At 40.7% G+C, this 20,073-nt stretch overlaps 2 protein-coding genes across 2 annotated transcripts; both read right to left on the reverse strand.

Moving 5' to 3' along the window:
* Positions 1–2,078: 2,078 nt before the first annotated feature.
* LOC149821793 (Ankyrin repeat family protein) lies at positions 2,079–11,897 on the reverse strand. The gene is made up of 6 exons (XM_089980796.1): positions 11,626–11,897; positions 3,105–3,196; positions 2,947–3,025; positions 2,643–2,737; positions 2,456–2,551; positions 2,079–2,378 (listed from the first exon to the last, which is right to left on the reverse strand). The coding sequence occupies exons 1-6, from the start codon at positions 11,894–11,896 to the stop codon at positions 2,301–2,303; spliced, it is 711 nt and encodes a 236-aa protein (XP_089836922.1). The 5' UTR covers position 11,897; the 3' UTR covers positions 2,079–2,300.
* A 6,530-nt stretch (positions 11,898–18,427) lies between these two features.
* Positions 18,428–18,817, reverse strand: LOC149821794 (uncharacterized). The gene has a single exon (XM_089981438.1). It carries the CDS (start codon positions 18,815–18,817, stop codon positions 18,428–18,430), a length of 390 nt encoding a protein of 129 aa, XP_089837564.1.
* Between the last annotated feature and the right edge of the window lie 1,256 nt (positions 18,818–20,073).

A 20,073-nucleotide genomic window follows, 5' to 3' on the forward strand; every position in this document is an offset into this window, starting at 1 on the left:
TCATTAAAGATTTAGTTAAGAACCTCTCGACTTGGAAGAGTTTTTCACGTGTAGCGTTTGAACGCACGAAGGTGTGTGTGGGTTAGGGCTAATTCTTCAAGGGGTCACTTTAGCTGATTCCAACCGAGTATGGTGACTCGTGGTTAGGTGAATGAATGCCTAGGCACCGATGAAGTGGTCTGAATAGTGCTTTTCACTGTGGTGTTCAATCATCAATTGGTCTTCGGGTTGAGGGCCATAAGGTCTTGTTCTTTTAGTATAAAGGTTTTGGTGTAGCATGCACATGGAGTCACAATAGACTCTATGAAACGCAAGGCTAAGGCAAGTTCATACTTTTTTTCTAAAGTGATATCCGGTATAGAACGACTATGTACAAAATGATACAGACCACATAAAATATGCATTTGGAGATGTGCTTGATCAACTTTTATTAAGCCGCTACACACGAGGTGGTGCGCATGACCAATGAAATGATTCAGAAAAATATTGTTGTGTAGCCTTTGACCGTTAAGCTGGCCGGTCTAGCGCATCGCAGGTTTACAAAAAAATCTATGCCCGTGATAGACACATTGGTTATACTCAATTGACCTGTGAATCATTATTATCATGAGCATTTTTGCTAGAATCTCCAAATGCCTGGATGTTCATAATTAAATAGAAGTGATGATTAAAAGTTTGGCTGACAAGAGTTCAAGAAATCTTGTTAAATCAGTAGCATGTGTCAACAGAAAATGCCATACGTGGTTGTCTGAATTGCTAACAGATCCCAAAAAACAATGCCCATAGCTGAATCAACTTGATCGTCTACAATTAACTTGGTTATAAAATTTGGTTAAGTGCCAAATTTTTAAGGCGACCAAGACCTTTAACATACTTTTCTTTAAAATTTTATCCTCTCAAGAACGTTTGGATCTTACGATTGTAAGAGCTAAGAAACAAATTCAACAGTATACATAGGAGTTTGCCTGGCAGACAAAGGTAGAATAGTTGCCGAAAGTTTGGTAACTCAAGATTGTCTAACCTCTGTCCCTTAGAGCATGTTTGGAAGCAAAAAATAATTATCACAGGAAAAGGAAATTTTGCCTATGAAAAGTTTTGATAATGATAACTTTTCTAAATGAAAAATGTTCACTTGCTTGTGTAGCATGAAACAAACGGAATAAAAAATGTGAGAAAAATGGAGGGAAGGAGGGGGGTTTGATCAGCCTCCTCTGAGAGAGAGAGAGAGAGAGAGAGAGAGACCTGAAAATGGTGGTGGGTAGGAGAAAGAATAAGATTGAGAAAGCTCTTATTGTAGCTGCCCATGGTATGAAATGTATTGTTGGTCAATGGTTGCCCTATGAAATGAATTTTTCCTATCAAAAACCGCTTTTAGAAAACTTAAAAAAAAAAAATCTCTTGTTTGAAATGGTTGAAAAAGTGGTCATTTTTTCTTTCCTACTTGCATTTTTCTCAACATTTTCTCGCTTCCAAACATGCTAGACCACCTTTTACTAAAGGGATCCTATAGGGAGCCCACAACGCTCCCTACACCTCGCTAGGTGGGTTCTCCCAAGGCATTCAAGTTGAAGGACGACAACAATTAGATATGATAGGCATGCATACTTTGCCTTTAGGCTAAAGCAGCAGGCTCCTTGGTGGACGAGGTGCATCAATGGGCTTTAACTGCTTGGAGATGGAACATACAGCAGGGAGTCGATCATATTAATTCCCAAGCCCCACCACATGAACCAGAGTTTTCCCTCGTTAAACGTCAGCAAGAGAGAGAGAATTATGCTCATTTCTAGTCCACCTGTCTCAGAGATAACCTGCATACCCAGTTCATTTTCTAAAAGTGGACAGATAAAAAAACATCCAACAAAACCAAATAATTGAACAAGCCAGCAACATACCAGTACCATCTCTCTCTCTCTCTCTCTCTCTCTCTCTCTCTCTCTCTCTCTCTCTCTCTCTCCCTCACCCACACACATCACATATATGGATGTTGGCAGATCAGATAGTGACACAACCAGACATCACCATACCATAGACCAGGAGAAATTTGTTACCCGCTCTCCAATGTCCATCAATGAGGAAGATTTATACCCATAAACTTCTTTATAAATGATGATTAAGCTGCAGAACCTCTAATAAAGGAAACAGTTTGCCTACCAAATTTTCCTCAAACATATGGGAATCTGAAGACAGTTAGCCATCACATACAAGAAAAATAAACATGCAGCTTCCAGCTGAAAGCACCTCTTCAAAGATCCCAGACTCAGCAGTCATTTTCCCAATCCCTCTTGAAATAAAAACTATGGCTAAACGGCAGGATTACCTACAGCGCCCTCTAGAATACGCCTCACTTCTGTTCCCGGATCTGAGAGCTCTGCAGGAATCTGTCATACACAACAATTAGATGATACAGTTCACTGTAATCTGATAGAAATACAAGGTCAATGAAGCATACATCAACCTTTCCAAAGATGTTAATCCTTTCAGGAGATGCACCAGCAGACAGTAACACGCGAACAACCTCCAAATGCTCCCCTCTCGCCGCATGGTGAAGAGGCTATATAGATTATCAATCCAACAAAAATCTTATGGTGGGAGATCAGTTAACACAGAAAAAAGAGGTTTTTTCACTTTAAGGTCTGACTCACAGTATCACCCTCCACGTCCACCATATTCAGCATTCGCTTAACAGCATCCGAGTTGTTAGCAGAATTGACTAAAAGCTGAACAATTTCAGTAAATCCTGCATATAAAAGTAGCAAAATAATTGACATTGAAATATGGCATATACATAAAAAGCTGTAAAGCAACCTTTTTCCACCTGGAGGGAGCTTAAGTTCAAATTCCCAAACCATGGGATTCACCTAAGCAAAACATTCACTCCTAATAATTAATAATTAATAGTATAATATATATATATATATAAAAGAGTCCGTATAAACAAACGCCTACCTCCCGCACAAGCATCATGAAGAGGAATTGCCCCATCTTCATCCATGGATTCCAGGCAAGCTCCCCTTTCGAGAAGTAGCTAAGTGAAACAAGAGAAATTGTCAGTCCACATTGCCCAAAAAAAGGAAAAATAGTGTCTTAGGATCCTTTTTCTCAACCTGGACACAAGATAGATGACCATATAGGCATGCCAAATGGAGGGCAGTATCTCCATCTTCCACTGCAAGATCAATGCTCCCATTCCAGCTATCTGCATTTCACAGATCAAATAGCAGAATGTTCATATCAATGATGGGGGTGGGATGGCAAAAATTATCAACCAGCATTGGTCACAAAAGCTAGTTTCACCATGATACAATAAAGAATCCGGTGTTGCCTTCAACCATGAATTAGATGGTAAATAGTTTCCAGAATTCTCCAATAGAAACATTAATAGGATTGTCAGCCAGGCAGAACTCCAAGAGAAACTAGTGCAAATGAATGTCATGGAAAACTCAATAGGTCATTGCCAGGAGAGACAGATGACCTAGAACAGTTATTTTTGTTTTTCAGCATACACTAAAAATGATAGAAATTTTGAATAAACAGCAAGCTAATTTTATAAATGAAGGGGATTTTTCTTTTGTGCTTTTTATTTGAAGTATCATCATTAATTCATTTCAGTTTGGTTCACTAAAGGCCCAATATAGAAACTAACAAGGGCTGGTACAAAATTATTTAGGTTCAACTTTAAGCCATTTTGATCTGTGGGTTTAACCGAAGACAACTCTTGGGTCTAACATGGATCCTGTGTAAACCTTCTTAGCTTTTACCCAACCTTAAATACATTTACTTCTTGCATAAATTCAATTGAGTCCATTTGAGTGAATATTAGAGAAAACATGAACGTACCCACTTTCAACATGGATCCTCATCTTTCAGACCTATCTTAGATCCACGGTGTCAATTTTGGATCTAACAGTCTCATTTGACTTTAATTTGGTACAACTTATATGTATATCCAAACACAGCTGTTTTTACAAATCATTTCAAACAGTTTGTCATTCACATAGCAACCAATTGTTTTCTATTTCTTTTTTGTGAACATTTATTATTTCTGCTTATTACAGATGAGTAGTAAACATATCTATATCCAGACAGCCACAAAATTATTTCAAGTAGCAAAGACAGTTGGAGAACTTGAATATTCATACGAACCAGTATGTCACATCAACAAGGGTGAAAAAGAGTTGCATGTTCAAGCGCACATGGAAACATAAACATATTATTTATTTGTACACACGTGAGATGAGATGACCTTGATTCCGGACAGTATTGTCAACAGGGTTACTACATAACCAAGTGTCTTCAGCAACATTTTAGTGCCAGCAGAGCCAGACAGTGGTAGTTACACCACAACATTATGCTGCCACTACCACAGGATTGGAGACTTATTGTGTTGAAATCATGACAGAATCTTCAAACCCAATGGCCGCAGCTACCTCTTGTTTCACTTTTCAGGGCCTTTGGTATCTCATAAGTTTGTTGCTACTGCAGTGGCTTTTAAATCAACAAGATTGTCACTGCATAAGCAGGACTCTATCACCTAAACATTAGAATGCATTATTGAGTAATGCGGAACTGACCTGAGGATACTTACATGGCAAACTTTCTTGGACTTAGCAAAATCTGACATGGTTTTCCCTTTCCGAAGCAACAAAGAGAAACTTCATTGTTAAAGAATAAGAATGAGCTGACAGGAGGGGAAAGATGTACCTAATCCTTCTATTTATTCGGATGACCTGCTTTTGATGGAATTTTTTAGTGCCAGGGTTTGTGGCATTGTCAAACTAGCAAGTACTCCACACATGCCTCTTGCTACCTAATGGAGGTCCAAAGCCCAAATTTTGCACCATGGCCACCAATGCTGCAGTAGATAATTGTGCTCTTCCAATGTTGATTAAGACTCCCCCAACTTAGCTATTTGATTGATGAACCAAAATCTCCACTAGAGTTTCATGGTGTGCAAAGATAAAAGGTAAATAAGTGACTGCAAGTCTGCAGTCCCATGACAACACATTACACAAAAATTTGCCAATAAATAACTAGACCTTTTATGTTATTTGCTATGTCACCTGGGTACGGGTGCGGGTGCGGGTACGGAGGGTACAACACAGCAATTCCAAAAAAAGTGGGAACGGGGATACGACTAGATATATACTGAAAAATATATATTACATATCTAAAATATACTGAATATATATTATATATCTAAAATATACTGAAAATATATATTATATATTGAAAATATAATACATACAACAACAACAACAACTACGCCTTCATCCCAAAACAATTGGGGTCAGCGATATGAACCAAAAAAGAAATTCATTTTGGGTCTTCCACATGAATCCTTTTCCTCCAATCATTTCTATCCAACGCCATGTCCTCGGTGAGGTTCAAAGCATTCATATCCTTTCCTATCATCTCCATCCAAGTCTTCCTAGGCCTACCCCGACCTCTTTTAACTAATATATTTTCCCATTTCTCCAACCTTCTAACTCGAGCATCATTAGGCCTTCGCCGAATATGTCCAAACCACCGTAAACGATTCTCTCGCATCTTATTTTCAATGGGTGCAACACCTACCTTCTTACGTATCTCTTCGTTCCGAATCTTATCTTTTATTGTATTTCCACACATCCATCTAAGCATCCGCATCTCAGCTACACTCATTTTTTGAATATGATGTCTCTTGGCAGCCCAACATTCCGTACCATATAGTAAAGCGGGTCTAATAGTCGTCCTATAAAACTTTCCCTTCAACCGCAATGGCATTCTACGATCGCACAGCACTCCAGTAGCACTTTTCCATTTCATCCACCCAACCTTTATCCTATGATTTACATCTCCATCAATTTCTCCATACTTTTGAATGATGGATCCCAAATATTTGAAATAATCATTCACCGGTATATCTTGCTCACCAAGCTTCACTACACTCCCATCACTACTTCGTTGCTTACTAAACCGACATTCCATATATTCAGTCTTACTCTTACTCAACTTAAAACCTCTAGCTTCCAATGTCTGTCTCCATAATTCTAACTTAGCATTAACCCCAGCTCTAGACTCATCAATCAAAACAATATCATCAGCAAACAACATACACCACGGTACATTTTCTTGAATTGATCTCGTAAGCTCATCCATCACTATCGCAAATAGGAAAGGGCTTAAAGCAGATCCTTGATGTAACCCAATCGTTATCGGAAAATTGGTTGTCACCCCTCCACAAGTGCGGACATTGGTTATTACTCCTTCATACATATCTTTAATTATACTAATGTACTTGAGAGAAACACCTTTCTTCATCATTGTCCACCAGAGAACGTCCCTAGGTACTCTATCGTATGCCTTCTCTAAATCAATAAAAACCATATGCAAATCTTTGTTCCTCTCTCTATATCTTTCAATAAGTTGTCTAAGAAGATGTATAGCTTCCATAGTTGATCTTCCACGCATAAAACCAAATTGATTCTCAGATACCATGACAACCTTCCTCAACCTAGACTCAATCACCCTCTCCCAAAGTTTCATAGTATGACTCATGAGTTTTATACCACGATAGTTTGTGCAATCTTGTATATCACCCTTATTCTTATATAAAGGCACCAAAGTACTCTTCCTCCACTCATTAGGCATCTTATTTGTTCGCCAAATCAAGTTAAAAAGATTTGTCAACCATTCTAAACCTTTCTCTCCCAAGCATTTCCAAGCCTCGATAGGTATACCATCTGGGCCAACTGCCCTTCTTGATTTCATTTTCTTCAAAGTCTCTGCAATTTCTTTCTTTTGAATCTTGCGCATGAAGTCACGATTTATCTCATGAAAAGGAATGGAGAAGTCTCCAAGATCTTGAGCATGACTATCATTAAATAGCTTATCAAAATAATCTTTCCATCTCTCCTTAATCTCCTCATCTTTGACTAAAACCCTTTGTGTTTCATCTTTGATACATCTAACCATACCCAAATCCTTCGATTTCCTATCTTTCATCTTTGCAAGCCTATAAATATCCTTCTCGCCTTCTAATACATAATATAAATATAATATAGGACACGATAAATGCCATGTCTAGGTACCAGTACCCGTGTCGACATGGGTACGGCACCCAAGGTGCCGTGTCGCGGTAACATAGGTTATTTGCATTAGAATTTGAACTGCAGCTTCTTGTAACCAATCAATAAAGTGCCGATAACATGGATCAAACCCTAGACCCCACTGACATAGGACACAGAGAAGCAGTAGCTGAGAAATTTAAAGATCTCCAGCTCCACTATAAGTCTATAACCTACCATTGGCCCCTGGATTTGAAGATGAATCCTTGCTAGCACTGGAGCAAACTGGAAACTACCCGAGTCCCAAAATCAGGAAAGTCATATGACTCGTATCCCATCACAAGCCTTAAACCACCAAAGAAGAACACTAGTAACTTCACTACAAAACCAACTTGAGGTATTACACATCATAGTAAGAAGAGACGGGAAGTCTTCACCTTAGACATGATTATTACAATAGAGTACTAATAAAAATGTCAATCAAAAGTCGAAACAGTAAAAAGATGCCACTGCCCATCCAAATATGATGAATCAGAGCAGCAAACATAAATATATTGGTACAGTGTCACACCATGCTCAATCTGGAGTCATTACATAACACAATGAAATGAGACTCGTTCGTTTGGTTAAATGCAAAACTTCTCTATGAAGATTCATACATTTTCTTCATCCTTTTTCAGTAACGCCTAAGGCTTAATTATACAACCATCTTTCACTTGCATGTTATTTGCTCCCCAAAGGGAGATCAATATTCCTTGCATGCTGTTGCAAAACAACAAATTCTAATGTCATGACTTCTTGACACTTGGCACACTGGCTGCACATCAATACTCCCCTATCCACAACATGTGAGTATACTGTCTTAAAAGGATTAGTATTATGTTTCAGTACTGCGAGTACACTAATTCTTATCATGATGCAAATCAACTGATTCAAACAAAAAGGAGCTATGATGAAGCTTAGACTTAAAGGATAGGAGCAAGGTTGTACGGATCGTATCATAACCCGTATCGATCGGGCCCAAAATAAGATATGTATCGTATCACATTGTAAAAAAAATTTGTAAATTTTGAAAAAAATTAAAAATTCTAAAAAAAGCGTAAAACATCAGAAAAATGGCAAAAATTCTAAAAAATCATAACACACAAAACAATGATGAAATGCACGGAATGCAACCATAAAATTACATGCGAAACATTTGTCTCTATGAGCTACATAATACATCATCAATCATCAAATCTCACAAGAACAATGCAAAATAGTAATATCTCATTACAATAAGCTTTCACTTCATTCACATTAGCATTTAAAATCTTTCATCTCAAAGCATGATAATGAAGACATCTTGTATCCAGGCCCAATGTTGGTTATGACATCTGCCATGACCTAAAAATCAAATGAATTTGCTGAATTGAAAGGAATGCAAGCATCATAAAACCATCTTCCAACTGCGATATTCGCCTGCTCGACTAAATGCTGAGAAGTCACAGCAGTACGAATATCAGGCTGTGCCTCAAAGGCAGCCCTAGGAGAGAAAATAATCCTAATAGAGACTCTAGCTTTACCTCCTCTCGAAGAACTCTTTCTTCCTTATTTTTTCTACTACTCTTCTTTTGGTGCTTGCGTCACTACTACCGGCACCACCAATCACACCCTTCCCTTTAATTGCAAAATTTTCTACTTCAGATGCTATGCTAAGATCAAAAGTAAGAACTCTTCACCATACACATCCTCGCATGGATCTGCATACCCCATTTCTGCCACATTCACTTCAACCGAGAGATACCACTCAAAAAAACTGTATGACAATAGTTGCACTCGATTTTTAATCGGTTTTCACTCATTACACGAGTGCCCCATTGTCATGTGGGATCATTTGAAGTCATCTTCCTCCAAAATAACCCAATAAAAGCAAGAAATAAGATTTTTTTACCATAACTTTCTTTGGGTGAAAAAATAGTGAAAATGCACTCTTCACGAAATCCCTCTCCCCGGCGCAAAGATCAGCCCCCAAGATTGTCTTAAGACTCCTAAGGTGTGTGGGAAGCTCTCTAGTATGTTCTATACGAATGAGAGTTTCGGCCCTCAAAAGCCCTTTAAAACCCAAAAACCTAAAACCTTGGTTTTGCCCTCTTTAAAGAATGTTGATACTGTATAATACGATATGGTATGGCTCTGTATCATACAGTACACGTACAATTCATGTACAATACACATTCGTATCGATATGCGGGTGTGTATTGTATCGTGCCCTTGCATTGATACAATACAAACAACATTGGATAGGAGGCATCAATAGACTAAGCCTAAAGACCAAGCTACATCAGGCAGATAGACGGGGAGAACCAGAGCAATGTTCATCAAGAATCAAACGAAAAACAACCACTTGAGAAACTTGTTAACCAGGACTTTCTATAAAAAAATCTAATTATAATAAGATTGATGTCCTCGTAAAACCATCAACAAGAGAAGAAATTTTACATGTGATTTGAAATCACATGAGATGTAACCTAAAGGATGTATTTTAATCTTTTAGAATCTCATGCAAATGAGAAAGAGAATGTGATTTCAAATCACATTTGAAGTGAATCTCATGTGATTCCAAATCACATGGTAGAATATGTGATTTGAAATCATATGACTTCAAATCACATTTGATTCCATCTCATGTGATTTGGAATCACATGAGATGCAACCAAACATACCCTTAAGCTTCAACCCCACTACCACAGGGCCAGTGAAGAGATGTAGGGATCTCTCTCCAGGAGTGTGTCAAAGGTAACTATAGGATTTTGGTTGTTCTTTTGGCAATATGCATGCCCATACTCAGTCCAGCTTCTTGCGCTTTCTGTGCATTTCCGCAAGTGGTGAATCTAGGGTGCAGCTATCCATCAGTGAAAATTTTGATTTCTTCCTCTTCCTTTATGTGGAAGATTGGTTTAGTCTGGGGTTTCAATTGCATTTCCAACAATGCAGCTCCTTTTGCCACGCAAAAGAATCTGAATTTTCCATTCTAATACATGTGGTTTCATGATATTGCTTCTATTTTTGGAGTTGATTCTACGCACTATCTTTCTTTGCATGCTCCTTATTTTTAAATGGTATTTTAGGTGGAACTAAGGCAACCACTTCACATGGACACCCAACTGTCTCACACAAAAAAATCATTCATTTAATAATGTGATCCTATGTAGTTTTTTAACACATTTCTAGCATAATTTACTATTTTTTATTTAACTTATAGATTTTAATTAAAATCTTTTTAATTTCACTTGAAACCAATTCCATCTCATTCACTTCAGTCTGATTTTTTGAATCATTTGCAAAAAAAATTCACCCTTGGAATCAATTTAACAACATTGGTTCAATTGCATCCACTTATCCATGAGAGTAGGACAAGTTGGGATCTCGCATTGTGATCCCTAGAGCAGCATTCCAACTTATACAAGTTTACTGAATAACTGGTACTGTTGCATCCCGCAATCATTTGTACATAAAATTTGAATAAGTAGAAATATTGCAATGGGAAGCACAATCTGAAATCCTAAGTCACCCTGGTTTCCTGATAAGTGGACGAATGCAAATACCCTCTTAGTTGGTGCATGCCGGCAATCACTCTTCTAAGTAAGTATGATAGTTGTTGCCCTAAACTATGGGGCTGATGGCCATGGTGCCTCATACAAGGGCCCATAAGCCAGTAACCTAGTTAGTTATCGCTTACCCAAGAATTTTTTGAAATTTACGTTTTAAGTTTTTGTAAAACTCTCATCTTACTTTTCTTATATGTTTTTACCACAAATATAAATATGTTTTCTGGATAAGACCATTCCCTCGATCAGGTGGGCTGGTTTGGTTGGGTAGTTTCTATAGGGCTAATGGCTAATGGCAATCCAAAGGAGGCATAGTTGGATATTGATAAGAATCAAAGTATTAAGCGTAAAAATCACTCTGAACTCTGAAGTAGAGATTCCCAGCCTCATGGCGTTCAGCCCACCGAATTTTGTCCCACTTTATTGATCTATAGTTGCTGCTCTTCCTTCAACGAGTTGGTGGTTTGCACTCTGCATGCGATCCACAATACAACATGTCAACCTATTCTATTTATCTGGAAAAGCGTGTGGATGTCGGCACATCACTAGGATTAAACGGATTGTTCTTGCACAGATGTAGTGGAAACATGGGTTTAGACGACTACCACCATAAACTCTCATCCAAATTGAACAACAGGCCCACTTTTTCAAACTATGCAAGGCCGTTCAACTTCTTCATATAACCATTCAATGATTTTGTGTATGCCAAAATTTGCCCAGATTACAAAAAAGATACTGACAATTAAAACAAAATCAAAACGACGACCGACCCACGTAAGGGGTGGAGTGAAATCAAAGCAACAAGATACAGAAACCACCCAATCAAGCTCGATAGGATGGAAGATCTTCCAGAGACAGTTTTGCAGACTAGACTTTCTCCACAATAAGAAAAAACGCAGAAATACTCGTATGGTTCAATAGAACGAGTAGTACCACTTTGTGCATAAATTTCACTGTATTCAGATGAACATGAGAGAGAGAGAGAGTACCGAGAGCGAGACGGAGGCGTTGGACGTCGCCGGCCTCGGCTGCGGACGCGAGGGAGCGCAGTTCGGGAGAGAGGTCCTCCGGGCGAGACAAGTCGATCCATTCTTCTCCTCCGTCGTCGTCTTCTTCGTTCATGAGTCCGTTAAGCCTCCCAGGAACGGCCATGGCCTCGATCGCTTCCCTCGTTCTCAGAGGAACCGCGCTTCCCCTCGTCCAAAGAAAGGAGGGAGGGAAAAGGCCGCTGGGAAAGGTGCACCCTAAGCGAGGCTCCATCTAGACCGTTAATCTTGACGCACAAAGAAAGGGCCTTTTGTGGGTGCCACACGTGTACAAAAAATAGGTTATGGTACGGTATAATCTTTTTATACATATAGTATATATTAGGGGTCGGCAACCGGGCCGGCCGGCCAATGGGACAAGCCAACCCGGCCCGTCAGGGCAGGGTGTGGGCCATAATTTTAGGCCCGGGCCGAAACCCGGCCCGGTCCTTCGGCTACCGGGCCGGTTCTGAGATATTTATTAACTTTTTTAATAATATAAAAATTTATAAATTAACTATTACAATTAATTCATTTTTTGTTAATTTTAAGAGTGGGTAACTATTACTAGCTATTAATTTTATATTTTCATTTAATTTATTTTTTTATTCTAAGAATTATTGTGTTAGTTTTATTAAAAAATAATCTACAAATGAGTTTGGAATGGGCCGGTCGTGATGGACTTGACCCGCATCACAGTGGCCCGTTGGACTAATGGGTTGAGCCATGGGCTTCTCTTAAAACCTGAGCTGGTTAAGAATCGAGTCAAAACGTGGCCCATTAGTAAACGGGTCAGGCCGTTGACTGGGCTAGCCCGATCAATAGCCTGATCAGCCCGATCTATTAGCGGGCCGGGCCGGGCTGATACACACAGAAAATTAGAATGTGTAAACCCATTAAATATGTAAATGCTTGTGCACCAACAGCAACCATCTAATTTCTAGATCGACGACTCCTGTGTAGTTTCTCCTCTCTTTTTTCCTCTCACCATCAACCTCCTTTCTTTCTTCCTTCCACCTCCATCACCGACCTCCCCGCCGTGTCCCTTCTCTCTCTCACCGGAGGACCACCACGGTGGAAGATCGTTTGGCGAGGCAGCAAGAAGGTCATTCGCCGTCCCTAGGTGGAGAGAGAAAGCAGTGTGCAGAGAGGGAGAGGTCATGCGAGAAGGGCGCGAACAATGTGAGGAGGTCGTCTATCGTCCTTGGGTGGAGTGCAGTAACGAGAGAGAGAGAGCTGAACTATAACCATCAACATTACGATACGAAAACAGGTTCAACCAACATTGAACCTACCGGGTAACCAAATCCGGGCCCAAGACATGCCAAGGAGCCCCAAAAAAGGAAAAAAGAAAAGTAGAGATGCAAGGGGAAAAGGAAAAAAGAAACAAAAAACAAATACAGTTAGGCGACGAGCATCACCCTGGATCATGAATGGTCCCTGGAGGCAGATGGTGTTGCAGATCAGGAATGTTGATGCGGAGAATGGCGTATACGTCCGCCAAAATAAGGTTCACTATTTTGTTGAACACTGCCGGAATATGCTGAAAATAGCGTTGTTGTGAGTCATCCATACGGCCCACCATGACGAGAGAAGCCAAGTTCGCCAAATAATATGTCATTTGTTGCAATGACGAACTGGTTGAGGACCCCATAACAAATCGTTGGCGAACGATTCCTGGCGCACGCTGACCCCCGGCTTATTCCAAGTCACCTTAAAGATGTTTTGAAAAACAGAGCACTCCCAAAAAAGGTGAAAGGCAGATTCTTCAGCCGCCTCACACAACACACATCTACTCGGCAGATGAAATCCGATGGATTTGAGGAAGTTGTCAGTCTGCACCCGATCATGTAAGATTAGCCAAGCCAGGAAACATGATCTCGGAGTGGGACCCTTGCCCCAGATCAGGTTCGTCGGGAACCGGTCCACCCCCGACGGAAGGAGAGAGAGGTAGCCTTCTTTTGAGCGGAAAAATCCGTTCAGAGAAAGGTTACGACCAAAGAACTGAGACTGCGAGTCAACATTTCCATTATGAGACAGAACTGCAGACCATGCTTGGATCCATGATCGTTGAAGCTTTGATATAGTTCACTGACGCACGCTTGTGGATAGTGGTGCTCCAGGCTGCCGTTGATACACGACTGATTTGAAGCGGCAGACCCAGATAAGAAAAATAGTTATTCGATACCGAGCATCCGAATATCCGTTGGCCCATGTCCAACATTGATGGAGGGGCGTTGACCATGGATAGACAACACTTCTCGTAGTTCAAGGATAGACCTGACATCGATTGAAAAACAAGAAGGACAAACTTGAATCTTAACATTTGTTGGATGAAGGCCCTTCCGAAGATAATTATATCATCGGCGTAGGTCAGGATCTGACTACGACACTTTTGAATACCGAGAGATTCAATTAGATCACCCTCCACTGCCCTCTTAACCAAAACCATCAGGCCTTCAGAGACGACGTTAAAGAGTAACAGAGACAGAGGACATCCTTGTCGAAGACCACGACCAAGTTTGAATTGTTTTCCCTTGACCCCCATTGATCTGAATTTGTGATTGGGCATTGGTTACCAGCTCATGCACCCAGCTAGAGAAACGCCTACCGAAGCCCAAGTTTGCCAACATGTTGAAGAGGAACGGCCAATGAACCGAGTCGTAGGCTTTATGAAAGTCAAGCTTTAGAGTGAAAAAGGCCCCCTCGTTGATCTTGAGAGAGTGCAACACTTCTGTAGCCAAAATGAAGGAATGTTGAAGTAGAGTCGTTGATCTTGAGAGAGAGAGAACTGTGCAGAGAGGGAGAGGTCGGGCATGGAGGGCGTGAATGAGGGTAAGAAGGCGAGGGAGAGGGTTTAGTGCAGAAAGTCCAACATCAGAAAGACTATCCAGCAATGAAGGGATGACAAGGAGGCAGAGGAAGGAGCGGTGGTGGAGGTGGTGGGAGGGAAAGGGAAAAGAGGAAAGAAAGGAAAGGGGAACCCTATTGGTACAAAGAGTCGTTCGATTTGAAGATCGGACAGTTCCTGTTGGTGCATTGGAGCTTATATATTTGATGAGTTTACATATTCTAGTTTCTCATATACACAATATACATATTATACATTTTTTATACATGCATTACAAATATATTTTTATATATTTAATATAATATCAAGCTTTTAAAAATACTTAAGAAACAAATATTTTAAAAAAAGAGCTAGCTCGTGATTAACTTGTAAAGCTTGGTTCATAATGAGCTCATACTCGTGATAAAATCATTATGCAAGCCTGAGCATGAGTTTACCCTTAACAAACCGAGCCCGAACAACCTAAGCTCAACATATTTACCAGCCATATGTGCAAAACTCAAAATCTTAAAAAAAAAGTGAAAAGCCAAATTAAAACTCTGTATAAATACGACAAACAATGGGTCGAATATCTGACCATTAGAGTGTGGCAACCCCGAGATTTCAACCCTTGAAAATACATGAAATTTAAAACTTTTTTTTATCTTTAATATGCAGAAACACTTGAAAGCACATGCAAAAGTGAGCAACTGTAAATACTAACATCACCATGAAGCCTTATGAAGTGTCCCATAACCATTTCGCTAAATTAAGTAGCAGCATCCGTCGGTAGAAGAATAGGAAAAGTAGCAGACACGGGTCACTCTTTTGCGACTTCAGACAATAAAGAGTGGAGGAAGTGTTGGAGTCACTTATGTATTTGAGAACTCGATCATTCAACGATCTGCATCTAACAGTGTTGCAAGTACCTTCAACAAAGATGATAGATATCTGATTGTAAACTTTACCACAACTTACACTTGTGGTGTATTGTGTCCCAATCAGTTTGCCACGAATTAACTAGTAAAAAACGATGCAGAGAACTTGAAGAATCCGAACAAATGATACCAATAGAGACCAAATAACCAATAAAAAAAATGTGAACCAAGGTAGTTTATATTCTGATAGCAGTTTGAGTGAATCTGACGATGACCAAAACTGATAAGCAGACACCGATAACAGTTTGGGGCAACTTTGAGACCAATTTGATGCACTCTTATATCAGTGTGGTAGGCTATGGTACGAGTTTGATATGCTCTGATACCAGTTGTTACAGCCTTTTTTCTCCGCATCTTCTTGACTTGCGCAGAGAGGAAGATTGATGGGTTGTCTCGATCATGCGACGATCATGCGACACACAGCTTGCCTTAGGCAAGGAGCTACGTAAGCCTAGCGGAAGAGAGTCATGCATATCCCATGCACACTTGGCACAACAGAATATCAGAAGCGATAAAGTCAAATGGATCAATAGAGTGGGGCAATGTCAATTATCAATGTGAAGAGCCTTCAAGCCTACGAGGAACGGGTGTGTTGCCTTTATATGATAAACGCACAAGCAGTCGATGGTCAATATAGCCAGTTATGCGTCTGAATAATCATTCCAGACCTTAGATTAAGCATCAAGTTCCAAAGACACACCGAACGAGGGGTATATTGTATTTTAGCACTTGCGGGTCTCGCAGAGCACAGCGTGCATCCTGCGGAGAACCCCTCGCTGCGATAAAGAAGTCTTTTTGGATCTCAGCCTAAGCCAGCTGCTAGTTTGACGTAGTGAAGCTCCCTAGCCAAGAGGAATCACTGTCACTCAACATGCACTCGTTGCGAGGTTGGGCGACAAGACGAGCGACTAGAGTGAGCCCTACACATGTCTGCTAATGTCCGTGAAAAATTTGTATACTCGTGAGCACCCTCGTGCACTCTGATGTGTTATTCATGAGATATAAGGGTTGCCCACTTCGGACTGCACAGTGGTGCACCAATGCAAGTCAAGAGGAAGGTCACCTATATAGGTGTTATGGGCGTTGACTCTCCGTCAATAGGACGAACCCTAATATCCATTGAAAATGCACCGCTTTTATTCTCAATAGAGTTCTCGAACATAGACTTTGTATTCTACCGAAATGACCTTATCGGAGATTTCGATCTTGGCTCAATAATTCTCAATGTGCAAGAAGAAGCATGTCCCCGAAGTTCTGGTGGGCCCTCGTGGGCACTGACGTGCCACCTTCGGATGAAGTTGCTTTTTCTGTGATCTGACTTCACATGCGTGTTTCCCACATATGATTGTGCAGGAGAATACTCAACCGTGGTACATGAATTCCGCAAGAAAGTATTTTGTTTGTGGGCTTGAAGTTGAGATAGGCTATAGGTGGCTTAGCACCCACAAAACATGGCACATGGCTGTGGATGACCAGAGAGACTCCCATGACATGGGAGCATGGCGCTAAGCAGATGCACTTGAGAAGTAACGCACACACTTTAGGCTTGCTTGTTGAACTGATTACGAGAAGTATAATGTTGTCTCATACCATCGTCACATGCGATAGCCAAGGCATGCATCATAGGCCCTACCTCACGGCACACACGCAGGTGCACCGCTTTTGGCTGGTAACAAATAAAGTTCAGTACAATCTGCACTTTTTGTTGGGCCCCACTGAATGGTTGTGACGAAGGCCACGGGAGGTGGAATCAAAACATAAAAATAAAAAATTCTTGTTTTGGCATATTACCTAATCCGAGCTAATGCTCTCTCTCTCTCATATTTATGTACGCAATATCCCATCTTATTCCAATTTTCCTGATTTGTTGGACTTGCAGTCCCAGCAGGTCAGACCTGAACCACAACTAGGTAAATCTAATTCAGAATAATCTGCTTCTTGGATCTGCCAATAAAAAAAAGATCTGCTTCTCTGATCTTGTGGGTCTAACCCAAATGCTAATGCGACCAATAATATCAGATGCTAGGGCAGTTAATGGGTTAGATTTGTATTGGGTACTCCATTTAACCCAGAAACGGATACATTGGTATTGTCATAAAAATTGCCCACCTTAATAATATGCAGGTCGACCCAAACCCAACCCTAGCAACATCCAGGGCAGGTTTGGGTATTGATTATTTGTCTGATTTCCAATCTGACCCGACCTGACCCAAGCATCTTGTATGTAGTTTTGGTGCTTCTTAATTTATATAGATCCAGCTTTGTGATCTTATTTTCTCGATCCAACAAGACACGGACCCAAACTTGACAAGTGGTTGTTTGGTTGAATTGGGTAAAACACCTTGATGGGTCTCATACCCGAACCATTGTACAGCCCAACTTACGGCTAAAACTCTGATCAAGACTTGCCGGCCCACTCAAATATTTGATGCAAAAATGTTACTGATAAAGGCATTAATGTATTTATTAGATGCAAAAATGTTCATCTGAGGGCAAGTCAATTCGGTACTGAGCCACCACCAATCCCCAAATGCAAAAACTGCTCCTTAAATATTGTGACAAAGTATGATATTTTGGTGAAATTTTAAAATGCTAATAAAAACATAATATTTTCAAAATATCGTGATCTTGTCATTTATATGAAAATATATATCGCGCGATTACATATATTTATTTAACAAATGATAAGAAAACTTTGTTTTATTTATTATAAAGTTTACCATATATTTTTTAATTGTCATTTGTCGAACTTTGCATAGTTTTCTGAAAACCACCAAAAGGTTTAAAAATCTCCCAAGAGTTTTATAACAAGCAAATTGTTACTGTATGGTTAGCGGTAGTTTATTTAATCACAACAAGAAAAAACACGAACCTCTTCGTCATTACCACGTTATGCATATTAACATGCAAGTACATAAACTAAACTTGTGAATACAAAAAAATATCAAGAAATTTATCATGATGTCGCTTCACTTCTATTTCTTGCCATCCTCGTCGATCACAAACGCGGATAATGGGAATTTTCGGGAAAAATCCCAGTATGTGTCTTAAACAGGATATTCCCAGATTTTTGGCAGTCAACTGACATCTCGGAGACGGCTACCCAGAGGAGGAGCTCCCTCGCCTTCACGCCAGTCACCTTCTTCGTCCGCCGTGGCTCGATGAACTCCGTGACTTCTGCAGCGAAAGAGACACTCCGGCCGATCTGATGGAAGTACTGCTCCTTCTTTTGCCTCGACCATTTGGAGCCCTCAGACCGGGCGAGTCCGATCTCAACTATGTTGTCGAGAGGGAGGAGACCCCTAGGGATGCCGAACTCATCAAGAAGCTCAGCTGATCTCTTTTGGCACTCAATCTCACCCACGTATATCTCAGCTTTTTCTCTCATGGATTCAATCATCTGAGAAGCCTCTCTCTCTCTCTCTCTCTCTCTCTCTCTCTCTCTCTCTCTCTCTCTCTCTCTCTCTCTCTCTCTCTCTCTGTTTATTCACACAGTATTGCTTGTTGTCCTATGAGTACAGTGAAAGGCCAGTGAGGAAATTGCATGCCCGTGGCCATATTTATATGCGCCATGGTTACCTCCCACCTAACAAGTTGAACTCTCTCTCTCTCTCTCTCTCTCTCTCTCTCTCTCTCTCTCTCTCTCTCTCTCTCTCCAGCAGGCTAGTAGGTATGAGGCAGATCCGCACCCGTTACTTATTTGATTCGTTGGGTGAAATGCATCAGTTGTTTTATTGATATTATTCAGGTAGGTTCAAATCCCATGAGCATCACCCCTGCCTAGGGATGGCAGTGGGGCGGGGCGGGGGACAAGGTCTCCACCCCCGCCCCGCCTCAAGATTTTATCCTCCACCCCCCACCTCCATCCCCGGCGGGGATGGATTTTATCCTCCACCCCTGCCTTCATCCCCGTTTCATGTCCTCCATCCCCGGTTCAAACGGGGATGAGGCAGGGCGGGGAAAAGTGCATGTCCATCCCTGGATGGGAATGGATTTTAACCTTCGTCCCCGCCTCCATCCCTGTTTCATACCCTTTATCCCCGGTCCAAACGGAAAGAGGCGGGCCCCGCTTTCCCCGGGTCCACTGCCATCCCTACCCCTGCCGCAAGCCCAAGCGTGGTAGGCCCTACTGAATTTTCTTGCTTATATTATCTTTTATTTATTTATTTTGTCTTTAGTATGACCTTCTTGTTGCTTCAGTTTATTTGAGAGAGATAGAGAGTGTGCGAATGTTTCATGATTCCCAAAATATACACGATGTGGCCGATCCACAGACTAGGTTGATGATATCTGACAGATATCAAAAACATTGTTAGGTTAAAATGCTTGACCTCTTGGGGGAGTACTCTCAACCAGCTCTACCCACATGGAATTGCAATTAATGTCTTTCCTTGTAGCAAAAACGACTTATTCCTAGGACGTTTAGGGCTGGTAACCTGACCCTATTCGGGCTTGGTTTGTTTTCCAGTAGATTGAGCTCGTTAATCGGCTTGTATTCGTGTTAGTGTTAAGCCAAGCCGAGCTCAATCTTGGCTCGTCCTTGAATTAGATGAGCCAAACATGAGCCATGAATTGTGTAAAAACATTTCATGTATTTACATGAAATATATATTTTTATATATCAAGCTTAATATATTTTATATA

Source organism: Nuphar pumila, chromosome 11 (assembly GCF_984573655.1).
Source record: "Nuphar pumila chromosome 11, dmNupPumi1.hap1.1, whole genome shotgun sequence".
In the NCBI taxonomy this organism is placed as follows: Eukaryota; Viridiplantae; Streptophyta; class Magnoliopsida; order Nymphaeales; family Nymphaeaceae; genus Nuphar; species Nuphar pumila.

What these genes read in the sequence shown, in the direction of transcription:
- LOC149821793 (XM_089980796.1), bottom strand. Translation starts at nt 11,896, where the DNA reads ATGGAGCCTCGCTTAGGGTGCACCTTTCCCAGCGGCCTTTTCCCTCCC. An exon ending in ACGCCTCCGTCTCGCTCTCG is followed by an intron (nt 3,197 to 11,625) that starts GTACTCTCTCTC and finishes TGTGAAATGCAG; the next exon opens with ATAGCTGGAATGGGAGCATT. An exon ending in GTCATCTATCTTGTGTCCAG is followed by an intron (nt 3,026 to 3,104) that starts GTTGAGAAAAAG and finishes TGTTTCACTTAG; the next exon opens with CTACTTCTCGAAAGGGGAGC.
- LOC149821794 (XM_089981438.1), bottom strand. Translation starts at nt 18,817, where the DNA reads ATGAGAGAAAAAGCTGAGATATACGTGGGTGAGATTGAGTGCCAAAAG.